Below are 14,423 nucleotides of genomic sequence, written 5' to 3'. Positions count from 1 at the left end.
GGATGCCTTTAAGTCGGCAGGCCTGGATGAGCTCCATCCGAGGGTGCTGAAGGCACTGGCCGACATCATTGCAGAGCCACTGGTGGGAATATTTGAACGCTCGTGGCGCATGGGCCAAGTCCCGGAGGACTGGAAAAGGGCCAATGTGGTCCCCATTTTCAAGAAGGGGAGGAAGGAGGACCTGGGCAACTATAGGCCAGTCAGTGTCACCTCCATCCTAGGCAAAGTCTTTGAAAAAATTATCAAGGCTCACATTTGTGACAGCCGGGCAGGGCAAATTATGCTGAGGGGAAACCAGCACGGGTTCGTGGCAGGCAGATCGTGCCTGACCAATCTAGTCTCTTTTTATGACCAGGTTACGAAACGCCTGGACACAGGAGGAGGGGTGGATGTCGTATACTTGGACTTCAGGAAGGCCTTCGATACGGTATCCCACCCCATACTGGTGAACAAGTTAAGAGGCTGTGACGTGGATGACTACACAGTCGGGTGGGTGGCGAATTGGCTAGAGGGTCGCACCCAGAGAGTCGTGGTAGATGGGTCGGTTTCGACCTGGAAGGGTGTGGGCAGTGGGGTCCCGCAGGGCTTGGTCCTTGGACCGATACTCTTTAATGTCTTCATCAGTGACTTGGACGAGGGAGTCAAATGTACTCTGTCCAAGTTTGCAGATGACACAAAACTGTGGGGAGAGGTGGACACGCCGGAGGGCAGGGAACAGCTGCAAGCAGACCTGGACAGGTTAGACACGTGGGCAGAAAACAACAGAATGCAGTTCAACAAGGAGAAATGCAAAGTGCTGCACCTAGGGAGGAAAAATGTCCAGGACACCTACAGCCTAGGGAATGACCTGCTGGGTGGCACGGAAGTGGAAAGGGATCTTGGAGACCTAGTGGACTCCAAGATGAACATGAGTTGGCAGTGTGACGAAACCATCAGAAAAGCCAATGGCACTTTATCATGCATCAGCAGATGCATGACAAATAGGTCCAAGGAGGTGATTCTTCCCCTCTATCGGGCACTGGTCAGACCGCAGTTGGAGTACTGCGTGCAATTTTGGGCGCCACACTTCAAGAAGGATGCGGATAACCTGGAGAGGGTCCAGAGAAGGGCCACTCGTATGGTTAAGGGCTTGCAGACCAAGCCCTACGAGGAGAGACTAGAGAAACTGGACCTTTTCAGCCTCCCCAAGAGAAGGTTGAGAGGCGACCTTGTGGCTGCCTATAAGTTCATCACAGGGGCACAGAAGGGAATTGGTGAGGCTTTACTCACCAAGGCGCCCCCGGGGGTTACAAGAAATAATGGCCACAAGCTAGCAGAAAGCAGATTTAGATTGGACATTAGAAAGAACTTCACAGTTCGAGTGGCCAAGGTCTGGAACGGGCTCCCAAGGGAGGTGGTGCTCTTCCCTACCCTGGGGGTCTTCAAGAGGAGGTTAGATGAGTATCTAGCTGGGGTCATCTAGACCCAGCACTCTTTCCTGCTTATGCAGGGGGTCGGACTCGCTAGGGTCGGAAGGGACCTCAGTAGATCATCATCTATGAATCTATGACTGATAAAAGCAGATTTCCTACTTGCATGCAGTTTTACAGAACTGCTACTTAATATCTAATTTTATATAGTTCAAAGTTTCTGTTGCTTTTTTTACTCCTTAATAAGTTGTCGACAAGTTAAAGAGTTTACTTTCTCCTAGTTGGCAGGTCTTGCACATTGAACCTGGCAGATAAAATTCAAGCTCAGTTGTTTCTGGCTCATGTCTCATCAACGGTAATACAAAAGCTACAGGAAAATCTTAATTAACGATTAAGTTTATATGCATGCCAAAAGAGATTCCAGCTCTTCCTTGTAAAGCTGTGTTGAGTCTGCATTACTACTTGACTAAAACATAAGATTATTTTTTCTTTTTTTGGTAGTCAGAGGTAAATGGATAAGATGAAGAATGAAAGTAGGTGCAGATATATTGAGTAAAGTGTTTTTTACACCATTTCTTTCAGGACCTGTATTGTCTAGGAAGATCCGCATTTCATTATCCTTCATATCAGTTTGTGTGTTGTGTTTTGACTGGTACAAAGAATAGATTTGAATCCACTGTCAGTCCCTAACCTCATTTGCTTGTACTTTTAACTTAAAGTCCAGTGCAGTTTTTTGGTCACTACATAAGCCTTTTGAAGTAAACGATCATACGTTAGCTCACTCTTGGGATGCTTCGGTAAGCAGTTTAATCTATCCTGGAGAACTTCCTGGGAATTCAATTAATTGCCTTGGTTAGTGTTCAAAAAATAAATCCAGGAAAAACACTGTTTACCTTACAGCTCTGAAAAGCATTCATGTCCTCTTGCTTATATTGATCCTCAATATAATCAGGTCCTAGATGTTTACAGGGAACTGTGACCTGTGTCAGTGGTCTGTGATCAGACCACATCAGAATTTGTTTTGATGATATGTTTGTGTACCATACCTGCTTTCCTGGTCATTCGTTAGTGACAGTTATGGAAATCTTTGACTTGCATGCAAAGGTGAATATGGGATTGTTTTTCACAAAACCCTTTTTGGGAATAAAGATGCTTTCTAGGTAAAAATTACGGCTTCTCTCTGAGCCCAGTTTTCAACTTGCTCGTAACATATGTGTTTCTGTGAAATTAGGGGCTTAGTAAGAGTAACTGTAGAAGTAAGACAGGTGCTATTTCAGATGAGTGGTTAGCTGTGTAAGTCTGAAGTCAGACAGAAGGTAGGCCAGAGTGGCACCTTAGAACAAGGGACAAGGATTGGCAACACTTTGCTGCCCTACGCCAGAGCTTGTGACCTAGTGTCCTGCGCAAAGCAAATCTCTGCCACCTAGGGTGCTCAAGCTGCTTGTGCTTATTCTTTTTGTAGATACCTGGCCCTTCTGCAGTGAGGTAAGCACAGGCACATGGTTCTGCAGGGTTCTGAGCAGCTCCATGTAGCTGTATGCAGCTCTTTGCGGTTGTATGCTACCTGATCCTCCATGCAACGCAGGCTGAGTCGGATCCGACCTCTTTCTGGGCTGAATCTGGCCTGGGGGCTGTATGTTGCCAATCTTTGCCTTACAGGCTAAATGATTCTGAAGCATGTGCTTTTTTAGGCAACAGCAGGCTATTTGTCAGCTGCAATGAATGAAAACTGAAACTGTGGACATGAAACTGGTGTTTCAGGCTAAGTACAGACATTCAAAAAGCCTGAGCCTGAATTGATTCAATATTTGCAGGTTAGTTTAACCTGCGCAGATTGAACCAACAAGCAAATGAATAGGCATTCACTTTTGGTTCTGGAAATGCAGCCACATGCCTGCAGTGGCCCAGGCTAGAAGCTGGGGGGGGTGGGGTGCAAATGTGAGCGATGCCTTCCCTTCAGGCTGCAGGGAAGCTCAGCTGAGGGGGGGGCATGCCCAGACCCTGGCAAGCTGAGTATGACTGGGGAGGGGTTTAAACCCCCACCCTGGCCTGCAGGGACCCCAGCTGGGGTCTGTCCGATTTTTTTTTTTTTTTTTTTTTTTTTTTTCTCCCCTGCTCATGGCTCAGCACAGCCCAGGACTCTCAGAGACTCTCCTCCCAGCCAGGGGGTGATCCTGCTGCGCCTTCTCAGCCATCAGGGCTGGAGTTTCGCTTGGGGCAGCCCAGAAGCAAAGGTCAGACTGGGGGGAGGGAAATGGCCCCGAGCTCAGATGGGGACACACACACACCGATTGTGGCGGCACCGTCCTGGCTGTGAGCCCCACCAAGCAGAGAGACCCAAATTGGGGGATGGGGGCAGGGAAGGGGTTTGAGTGCATCTTCTCTGGCCTGGGGCAGAACTGAGCTGAGCATGCAGCTGGGGCATCAGCTCCTGCCCGGCGGCCCCTTCTACCAGCTGGAGAGTGGTGTCTAGGTCAGACCTGGCTCTCAGTGGTGCACACAGCATGGGCTCACACCCTCAGCCCTGAGCGCCATCACCTGCGTCCCCCGGGCCACCAGGCACTGACCTGGGCGCAGCCTCCTCAATGTTCCTCAGTGGCGGTGGTGCAGCACGACACCGTTTACCAGGCACAAAGCGCTACCCTTACAGCTTCCCAACTGCTGCCATTGGGGGCCCACCCTGGCCATACTGGTAGGTGCTGCCTGTGCAGCCAAACTGTGGTGGGGTGCTGGGTAGGCAGACAGTGGTGGCAGGGAAGCTGTCCATCAGTGATGCACAAAAATATAATTATTAAGCTTAAATTAATTTTACATTTGAATTGCCTCAAATGCTTTCTCTTTTATGTGAGAGGACACCAGGAAATTCAGGTAGATCAATTATTATATTTATTTATTGATTGAAGGATTTATTAATAAGGCTGCAAGTAAATCTTAGCAAAAAATTGGCTATACATATAGACAGGGTGAATTGATATCATTTTTTGTTGTAAGATTCCCTTCCAAAGGCAGATAAATTAGCCTCTGTGGTTATTGACATTTGTTATTACGTTATTATGTTTACTGACATTTTAGGTAGTAAAAGTTGAACTGGGTGGAAAACTATTTCCAACAAAGCTCCTCAGCTTTCCAAAAAAAAGTCCTTTTCTGTACTGGGATGAAACCAAGACTTCCTGAAATGTGTTGCCTGGCAAGACACCTATCTAAGAATAACCATGGCTTTGTGAGTGGGGTACTCACTTGGCAGGAGATGTAGGTTAAAAGATGCCTGATTTAGTTGAAAAAGAGACTCAAATAAGGGGTGTCCCTCATTCTAACTTAGCATCCTCACAGGCAGGCTACTGGCTTTTCTGAAGTGGTGCATGCTTTTTCTGATTTTCACCAGAAATTCTACCATTAAGGCTAGGGACAGACATTTAAAAAACCTGAGCCTGTGTTGATTCAGTCTTTGCAGGTTAGTCTAACCTGGCTAGGCTAAAATCAGTTTTGTAACCAGACAGATATCCCAGAAATGCAGGCACATGCCTGCAGTGGCTCAGACTGCAAGCTGGAGGACACTAGAGCAGCCTTCCCTTTTGCTTTCACAAGGCACAGCTGAGGGGTGTGTGGCCAGATCTTAGCAGGGTGCTCTGATTATTCTGCCGCCCCCCCCCCCCCCTTGCAGCCCAGCAAAGAATGCTTATCACCCTTAACTCAGTGTTTATCAACTCAGTAGGAAAACCAAGCCTCTCTCCATTAACTAATGGAGCTCTTCTTAAACAGCTCTTCCAAGGAAGGACAGTAAACTACCCGTTGATTAGCTCCAAAAAGCTGGTCTGCCTGTCCTCTTGCATAGCACAGACCACAGCCAGCTAATGCTGAGGTGTCTGTGTAAGGCAGAGGTGAGGGGGCAATAATCCCTGTTTAGCAGGGAGAAGCTAGGCATTCACTCTGTGCCTACAAATCTTTGCTGAGCTGCAGCCAGGGAGCAGAGGGGAGGGGCCAGCCAGCCCTGCTATGGAGCAGAAAGCCCTGCCCAGCCCAGAGAGCATGCTGGGATGCTGGGGGTCTCTGGTTTATCTTAAACTAGCAAGGGGTCTGGGACAGACATTGCATAAACCAGTTTGAGCCAAATCAGTTAGGTCTGATAATACATTCAACCAGGTTTATCTCAAACCAGTTTCAGCCATTTTCAAACTGGTCTATGTGCACTGAACATCTGTTCTGTTACAGCTTTAAATTGGTTTCTATAAACTGGTTTATATGTAATGTTTGTCCCTAGCCTAAGTGTTACAAACCCACCCCATTGCTTAGAGGCATAAAAGGTTAGCTTTTATGTTAGTTAGCTTTGTAAAAAGCTTTGTTAACTATAATCCTATAATCAAGTGGCTAACAATCAAGATGCTAACATAGTATTCTAAAGAATATCTTAGAGTTGGAATTTAGGTACGCTTGGGAGAGATGGAGCCTGGAGCATTGTGCTGCACAATGGAAGTGGCACTTAACAAAGCTTTGTTAGTTAGCTTTGTAAAAAGTATTCAGTCTGTTTCAGTTCTTCACTGCTATCTTTTGGGAGTTGTTACTATATTGTATAAATATTTTGATAAAATTTATGAAATGTCAACTCCTAACTGTAGTATGTGTGGAAAAGTTAGTGCATGTCATAGTATGTGGCTACTTTCCCCTCAAAAAAAAAAAAAAATGTAAGTGTGCCAATTTTATAAAAATCAGCCCTTTAGTTATGTAAGCGCCTCACCGTCCCATGTAAGGATCTCAAACCAGCTGTTTTCTTCTGACCTTAAATTAAAAATATATATTTTAAAAATTGCTCCCAAGGTGCATCAGAGGCTGAATGTTTACAGCTGAAGTACAAATCCATTTAGAGAGCATTTCTAACCTCTGTTCTAAAGGCAGATTCTCAGGTAGTGTAAATTAATATAGCTCAAGTCAAGTCTTCAACTTCTGAAGAGTATCTTGCAAAGTGTTGGCATGGGAGCAATTCGAAAAAAAATAGATCTTGCTGACTTAATTCCTTCCCCAAAGCAGAGTGGGCCATTTATTGGAGCTATGCCAGTTTGACCCAGCTGAGAATTTGACCCTGAGGCTTACCTAAGTAACTTTATTATGAATATTATAGTTTTAACATCGGCATTTTGCCAGCATGCGACATGTATATCATAATAATCTAATTAATATGGGTACCACAGAGTTTTGTGTTTATTTCATGGTCAGCAGTTCAGTAACTCAGACCTCACTGGAAAATCTGTTTTATGTTGCTACTGTCTGTATTTGATATCTTCTCTCAAAGTTGAACCATTTCCTATAATCAAGTGGCTAACAATCAAGATGCTAACATAGTATTCTAAAGAATATCTCAGATTTGGAATTTAGGTACTCTTGGGAGAGATGGAGCCTGGAGCATTGTGCTGCACAATGGAAGTGGCAGTTAAATCTTCCTTTTGCATTGTTTCAGTATGTTGTCCCTGACATGACTCTGTACTGCTGTAAAAGGCATCTGGTTGACTAGGCTAAGAGCAAAAGAATGAACTCTTTGCTTTTATGTGGCTATCAACTCTGTTATCACAGCATCAACATCACATGGTAAGACCTTTTCAGAATCCATTCTTCCGTTCTGCAATGAAAAGTACACTCACACACCACTTAATGCTTTAGATGAATCAATTATTAGGAAAGGAGAGAGAGAGAGCGCACAGCATGTCTACACATACCCTTCATGGGAAGTGTAGGTTTAGATATGAACAAGTTGAATATCTTCTCAACACTAGCATTTTTTAAGCATTACATCTTAAGAGAACTTTTGAATGTTGAACAGGTGATTTATAAGCCTGATCTTTGCCTTGAACAGTCTGCTGCAGGAGGGGCAGGAGAGCGATGAGGACTGGATATAGGAGGTTTTCGTTTTCCTGGCCATGTTCCTTCGTTGCTTCTGCTATGCGTTGCTGTTCGAAGGCCAGTGCTCCATTCTGAATTGATGACCTCCAGGATGGATGGTCCCGAGCAATTTGCTCCCTCGACTCCAGGTCGATGTGAAAACTCTAAAGGTGTCAGTAAAGAGTGTCCTTGTACTGCTTCTTTGTACTGTGAAAGTGTACTCCATTTGACAGTTCACCGTTCGTTTCGGGCATTCTCAAAAGGTGGCTGGCTCATCTTAGCTGCGCCAGTTTCAGTAGAGCATGAATACTGGGGAGAGCTGATCTGAGCACCTCAGTGTCTGGGATCTTGTCCTGCCACTTGATCTTTAGTAGTTTTTGCAGGCAGCACAGGTGGAAGTGGTTTAGTTTCTTGGTATGATGCTGGTAGGCAATCCAGGTTTTGCAGGCATATAGGAGGGTTGGGAGAATGATGGCTTTGTAAACCTTCAGTTTTGTTGACATTCTAATGTCTCTGTGGTCTCAGACCAACTTACTGAGACTGCCGAAGGTCACGCTGGCTTTCGCTAGTCTCGCATTGACTTAGTTGTCTATGTGGACAGCATGGGAAAACGTGCTGCCTAGATAGACAAACTTGTCAACCATCAACAGTTGTTATCCTTTAACTGAGATGCGTGGTTCCTGGGATGTTGTGCCAGGTGCAGGTTGAAACATCACTTAGGTCTTCTTTGTGTTGTTAGAGAGTCTGAAGTTGTCACTGGCTGACGAGATTAGGTGCATGGACTGTTGTATGACAGCCTGTGAGCCTGCGCATAATGTATAGTCGTCAGCATGACTGTTTTTAATCCTGTGATATGGTATAGCAAATGGAGCGTAGATGCTAATTTTGTTATGAAAAGGAGCAAAAAATATGTAAAAACATATCAATAAGATTTGCAGGAACATTCTAACTTCTGCAAGTGACGTTTGCAATGTTAAGGCTGAAATACAGAATTATAGCTTATGATAATATGGGTGTGTGTACACATGCTTTTTATGTGTGCCTAAACTTAATGCTCATGTGCCTAATGCAGGGGCAGGCAATTATTTCTGATGGAGGGCCGCTTACTGAGTTTTGGCAAGCCATTGAGGACCACGTGATGGGCAGCCAGGGGCAGATCAATATTCATTTTCTAAATTTTTTTAGGATCCCCATGGACTGGATCGACTGGCATGGCGGGCCACATTTTGCCCACCCCTGGCCTAATGCATGTTAAGGCAATTTAGGCGAGCGTCTACACGTGCATGAGCTAATGTGCCTTAACATGAGTGTGTGGACCAACTTGGGACTCAAGTTAGTCCCAAGTCAGTGGACACACATTGCCAATGCAAGTTAGCTATTTGAGCCTAAATTTGATACCTGCTTTATGCAGGTATCAATTTTAGGCATGAATAGCCTAAAGTTACCATTTTTAATGCTCATTAAGCATGTGCACATTAGACATGCGCCCTTCATGTGCCTTAAATTGGGCTAAAGCACCTTAAATTGGCAAGTGTAGATGTACTCTGTATATCACTGAAGAGTGGGTGTTTTGAAACACAATGCATGTGAAGAACGAATAATGAGGGCAGAGCCCTCTAATCTCACTTATACAAAGTGATAGTGTCAAAAAATACAAAACACAGGATTTGCCTACTGTAGATTCTTTAATCTCAAGTTAATAGGCTTCTAGTTAAACAGGTGGTTACTGTGCTAAAGGCTAGTCTGGAGATCTATAAACTGTTTAAGGGCACTTCATGGCAACCACTTTAACTTGATTATAAATCAAACCTAGATAGATTGAGTACAGGCAAAGTAAAAAGCAATACTGTATGTCTGCTGTAGGTATTCTGGAGATTAAATGGGTGGTACTAATTTATTTATACAAAATAGATAAATTTGCATGAGGTAGTTCTCTAGCTGGCTTGCTTATGGTTTCATCAATATATATAAAACCAGAAGTAATTCCATACCTCTCTATTTCCTTGCTATTAGTGTTACAAGCCATCAGGTATTTGAATAAAAAGCAGGAGCTTGATATGGGTATCATGAACATGAGTGGGCTTTTCTAAGGGTCTCAGTTTTTCAAAATTAAAAAAAAGTTGTTAGAAGAGGGATCTGTTCCTTTAAAGGAACTTCCATGTAGTCCTTTTTTTCTTTTTTTAACATAGCTATACCCCAAACCCTTTGAAATAGTGGCTGAGTTCTTTGTGATGAAATTTTAGTTTTCATATTTAATTTACTAGAATTAAATATTCTAGCTAAGGAAGTAATATTTATAAATGGTATAGTTGTTTTTGGAAAACAGCACTGAATAATGAAGAGAATGTTTGTGCAGGTCTTTAGGATATTTTTTTAAATATGTTTTCACATGAGTCAACACCCTCTCCTAAATATTTTGTCCTGTTAAATGGTATTGGTGAAAGTCTTATAATGAGTAGTATGGGAAAAGCCAAAAACAACTTTTATTCCTCCCCAATAGGGCTTTATTTGTCCTCTGTGTATGAAATCTCATGGATCTGCTGAAGAACTCTTCAAGCATTATGAAGCAGTTCATGAATCTGGCATCGATTCAAGCCATGGAGGAGAAGGTCATCCATCACCCAAAAGGTGGAGCAGCATTCATTTGCATATACACTTGTGTGTCAGTGGTAAATAGCCTCTAATTATGCTGAATCCTGTATTAATTTGAACAGTTAATTTTCCAGTGAACTGTTTACATTTTGATGCCCCTTTTCTAAATGCAAGTAAAAGACTAATTAATACTGTGTTGCCTCATACTGTCCTAGCAATTGATGAAAATCAACTGTATGTAATAATGTTGTTTAGTCTATCATTTTCTACCTGCATCAGCCTTATCTGATAGTAGCAGTATGGCTGGTCAGAAAACAATTCCATTATTTTTGAGGTTGCAGAATATTACTTTCTGTTGAGGGTTAACAGGGAAGGGCCTTGCCAGTTTAGGTGCACCTTGTCTGGGTAAGTACCCTAATCACAGGCTATTGGGTATTTCTCCCCCATCTGTCCTCCAGAAATTCTGTACTCGTTCTGAGATACCTTCTTAATAATTGTTTCTTTTTGGTTAAAAAGATGCATTTGGTTTTGATAAAGGTTTGATGTGGTAGGTAGCTTTTTTACCTGCTCTTTGCAACAGTTGTTGGGGCAGCTCTTTTTGGGTGGCTTGAACATTCCCATAAACTGTATTTGCATGCTTATGTTTTGTCTTTGAGGGGGAGAGATGTGGGATTCCAGTTGTTCCATTTTGTTTCCTTGTCAATGCATATATTGAGCTGTTGTAAATTGCACCCTGTATTGCTTCTACTTTGTGGTTTGCATGATTCTCTTGGTTGCACACTTGGGGCAATATAAGCAGCTGAATGTAGCTATGTACAGCCTGGAAGAGTGTGATACCAGTATAGAAAAGGTACAGACTGCACAACCTTTCTTTGTTAAATTAATATCTGGGAAGTAACAAACAGCAACAGAAGGAATTAGGTCTTTGGGTAGAAGTGAATTTTCAGGTGTGGGTTTATACTTCTTAAAGGGAATCTGTAAAACTGGCATTGTGCAATTCCATGTTTTTCATCTGCTTATCAGTATTCCCAATTTTCAAGTAAAAGGAGTGGGAGATGCTTTTCGTTTTACTTTCTAGTGACAGTCTTATTAATTCAACATGCTCTGAGTTGAGCTGGGCTCTTTAACCTCTAATTATTACCAGTAATAAAGAGTATTTAGGATAAATCCTGCCCTTAGCAACTCCTTGTTTTAGTGGAGCTGCATAATTGAGGGACTGGGACGCAGTGAATTTTATGTGATGATACAAAACACAGAATACAAACCAGATCACATCTGAGCTTTGAGTGTGCTCGAAAGGAAGAAAAGTGAGCAAAGTGAGTTAATCTGCTCGCTTTCAAGTACAATAAACTGGTATTGTTCTTTGTGACCTTTGTATAAACACTGTGAATAGGTTCATTGAGTGGGGGTGATTCCATTTTTGCAATCACATAAGAGATATTTAGATCATACTGGGTCAAAGAGGGGATAGCATATTCATGCAGTTAGTGGCATAACAAGCAGGGTTTGTGGCCTGGACAAAATGTCTAGGGATGGAGCTCCCACAACTTCTCTAGGTAGCTTGCTTTGATTTTAACCACCATCATAGTCAGAAAATTCCTCCTAATTTCCAACTGAAATGTCCTCAGTTTACTTGCTCTTTGTCCTGTCCCCTGTGGCCACAGAGAATAGTCTATCTCCATCCTCTTTATAATTGCCCTTCAGGTATTTGAAGACAGTTATGAAATCCCCCCTCCCTTCTCTTCCCCAGAGTAAACAACCCTAGTTCTTTCTGCCTTCCTTTATAAGTCATGCTTTCCATGCCCCTAATCATTTTTGTTGCTCTGTGCTTTCTCTGATCTGCCCACATCCTTCTTGAAGTGTGGGGCCCAAAATGGGACATAGTACTCTGGGTATGGCCCCACTAGTGCTGAAGAGAAAAAATGAATCACTTCCCTTGATTTGCAAACGACATTCTTGTTACTAGAGCTCGGTATGCTGTTGGCTTTTTTCCTTTTTCCCCTTTCTTTTTCTTTGCAACAGAAGCACGCTGTTGGCTCATATTCAGCTTATGGGCTACTCTAACCCACGGGTCCTTCTCGGCGGTCTATCCATTTATTCCCTAGTCTTTTTGTGCATTCAGTTATTCCACCCCACACGCAGGACTTTGCAGTTGTCCCTGTTGAGTTTCATCTGAGTTTAAACACATAATTTCATATGAATTTAAACAAATAGTTTTTACAATATAACTTTCCCATCCACACAGGCTTTTAGCTGGTGGAATATAAATTGTTCAGGGCTTCGGCAATTATCCTTTATGAGCTTGGCTTCTCTTTACCTTTCATGTTAAGAACAGTAAGAAATTGAACAAGGTTGGAGGCTGAGATCATTCTGTGAGTGGAAGAAGTTAGATGAGACCTGTTGTATAAAACATGGGCTATTTTTCCTGATGTTGTGGCATTTTCAGCGTTTCTTGATAGCATTGCATATTTTTAGATCAGAGTTTTACAGAAAATTTTAAAAAAGTGAACACTTTAAAGATAAATGCACGCAACTGTGTTAATCTGTAATTTGTTAAACTAGATATGTCCCTTGAACATTGCTTGCTTGTCTTTTTAATTTCATTAACGATCTATGTTAACTTTTTCTGTTCTCACTATCAAAGACAACTATTACAGAGGAACTGACATACTAACCTCCTGTCTTCACCTCTTTCCAGTGATATGAAAGTATTTGGTAGTGTTTTTCATAACATTTTCTCTGCTGAAATGTACCATTTTGGGGTGAAATATGAAACAGCTCTTCACTGCTTTGAATAATTAAGGATCATATGGTACAGTTCACAATACTCTGAGCATCTGTTATGTAGTTCTGGCCAGATTCCAATACTGTTTAACTACATCTTGCCTGTCTGAGGAAATATTTACTCAGGGAAGATGTTTCCATTTGTTTGTTTTTTGATGTCATCTTAAGATGTAAACATGAACCAGTCTAGTTACAGTGGTCTAGCACCCTGTAGAGACACTTTCTTCTACTATAAAGCCTTGTTAACACTTAAAAGAGTGGCCTAGCAAGGTTATACTGGTAGGACTATACCAGTAGTCTCCTCTAGTGATCATTTGGATCATATTGACAAAACAGTCTTTTGCTGCTATATGCAAACCAGTTCTCTATAAGGAATAAGCTAGGCCAGCTGTGAAACTTTTGCCAGAATATCTTTGCCAGCAGATACTCTATTGCAGCCATTATTGACTGTTAGACGTCTAATTTTTTTTTTAAGGCTACTTATCAATCTAAGTATGCCAGCAAAACATAAGCGTAAAAAATTTTAAGGTGTGCTCGCTTCTCCAGGCAGTGGTGTGCTTAAACTTAGCACATTTTTCCACATGTACTGTAGTCAAAATGAGGTGTTAGCTGTGTTTTATGCAGCACTGCACTTGTGCTAATTGGAGACTGAATTAGCTAGCAGGTGCAGTGCCTTGTGGCTGTTTTGTTTCAGATTTGAGGTAGTGTGAGCAGAGCAGGTGTGGTATGTTAGAGCATAATGCTCTGTGGAGCAGTAAATGATGGTAGGGTATGTATATGTCATAAGTGGTTTTCACCAATGTAGAGTAAATTCCTTCCCAAGTGAAATAAGCTAACCTCCCCTCCCTGAGATCATCATACAAGGAATGTCTGTGATTTGGGGAAGGCATAGTAGTCATATATCTGTAAAAATATTAGTTAAACTTTTCCAGCTGAGAAACTCCTGAATCCTGTTGTTGCTGTAAATGGATACAAGCATTGAATCACTAGTTAAACTTGCCTTGACTCAGTTGTTCTGTAGTGCTTTCTAATTGTGATTGGAGTTCCTTGGTGCTCCTTTTGTACAAACCAAAAATGATGAGCTGTTGGCATCATTATAATAACTGCTGTATTATGCATGCACACATGCTGTGTTTCAGTGGTGGGATATGATCCTCAAAATTCAGCCAGCAGGCATAAGATATTAGAAGTTTAGGAAGTATTTTAGCCTCAGATCTCAGTTTCCTCTGTGGCTTAGAAAATCAGGCTCCAGAGTGAAATTTGAGAGTAATGGACTCCTAGTTTTAAACAGCAGGCCTTCAAATTTGCGGAACTGTGGGGTACGTTGAATTGCTCTGCAAGTGAGATCCTATATAATGTTTCTGTTCAGAAGAAATAAGATCGCATTCTACCTTCTAGTGCAGCTTCTTTATGTGATATGGAAATTGAATGGGAATTATTCTGCCCTTTTTATGAACAAAACTTGTAACAGTTAAGTAGTTTAAAGCATTGTTTTGCAATTCTGAATTTGTGTAGTTGATCTGTCCTGTAAAAATATAATTTAATATTTTAAGGGAATTGTGAAAACCTCAGTTCTTTCATGAAAAGAATATTTTGCATCATGGATATGTTAGATTGAAATACAGGTTTCAGGTTTGATGTCTTTAGTATTTTAGATGCTTAGTTTGAAAGTGAGATAATGGCTGACTTTAATTTAATTTTAGTTCCAAAATTCAGAAATTAAGGTGTATTAAGGTATTGACATGAGATTCTGTATGAAGGTTTTGTAAA

General features: G+C 42.1%; 1 protein-coding gene across 2 annotated transcripts in view; it reads left to right on the top strand.

The window, feature by feature from the left end:
- Positions 1–14,423, top strand: part of EEA1 (early endosome antigen 1) — a 124,899-nt gene that overhangs the window by 25,445 nt on the left and 85,031 nt on the right. The window contains exon 3 of one of the 2 annotated variants that reach the window (XM_059726173.1): positions 9,778–9,905. The exons of the other annotated variant lie outside the window; for it this stretch is intronic. Coding sequence (XP_059582156.1) covers positions 9,778–9,905 — 128 coding nt within the window. The remainder of the gene's footprint in view (positions 1–9,777; positions 9,906–14,423) is intronic. 2 annotated transcript variants of the gene reach the window in all.

The sequence above is a fragment of the Alligator mississippiensis genome, chromosome 4, assembly GCF_030867095.1.
Source record: "Alligator mississippiensis isolate rAllMis1 chromosome 4, rAllMis1, whole genome shotgun sequence".
Classification (NCBI taxonomy): domain Eukaryota; kingdom Metazoa; phylum Chordata; order Crocodylia; family Alligatoridae; genus Alligator; species Alligator mississippiensis.
Note: the sequence above shows the minus strand (reverse complement) of the source record. Positions and strands in the feature narration are given on the sequence as shown.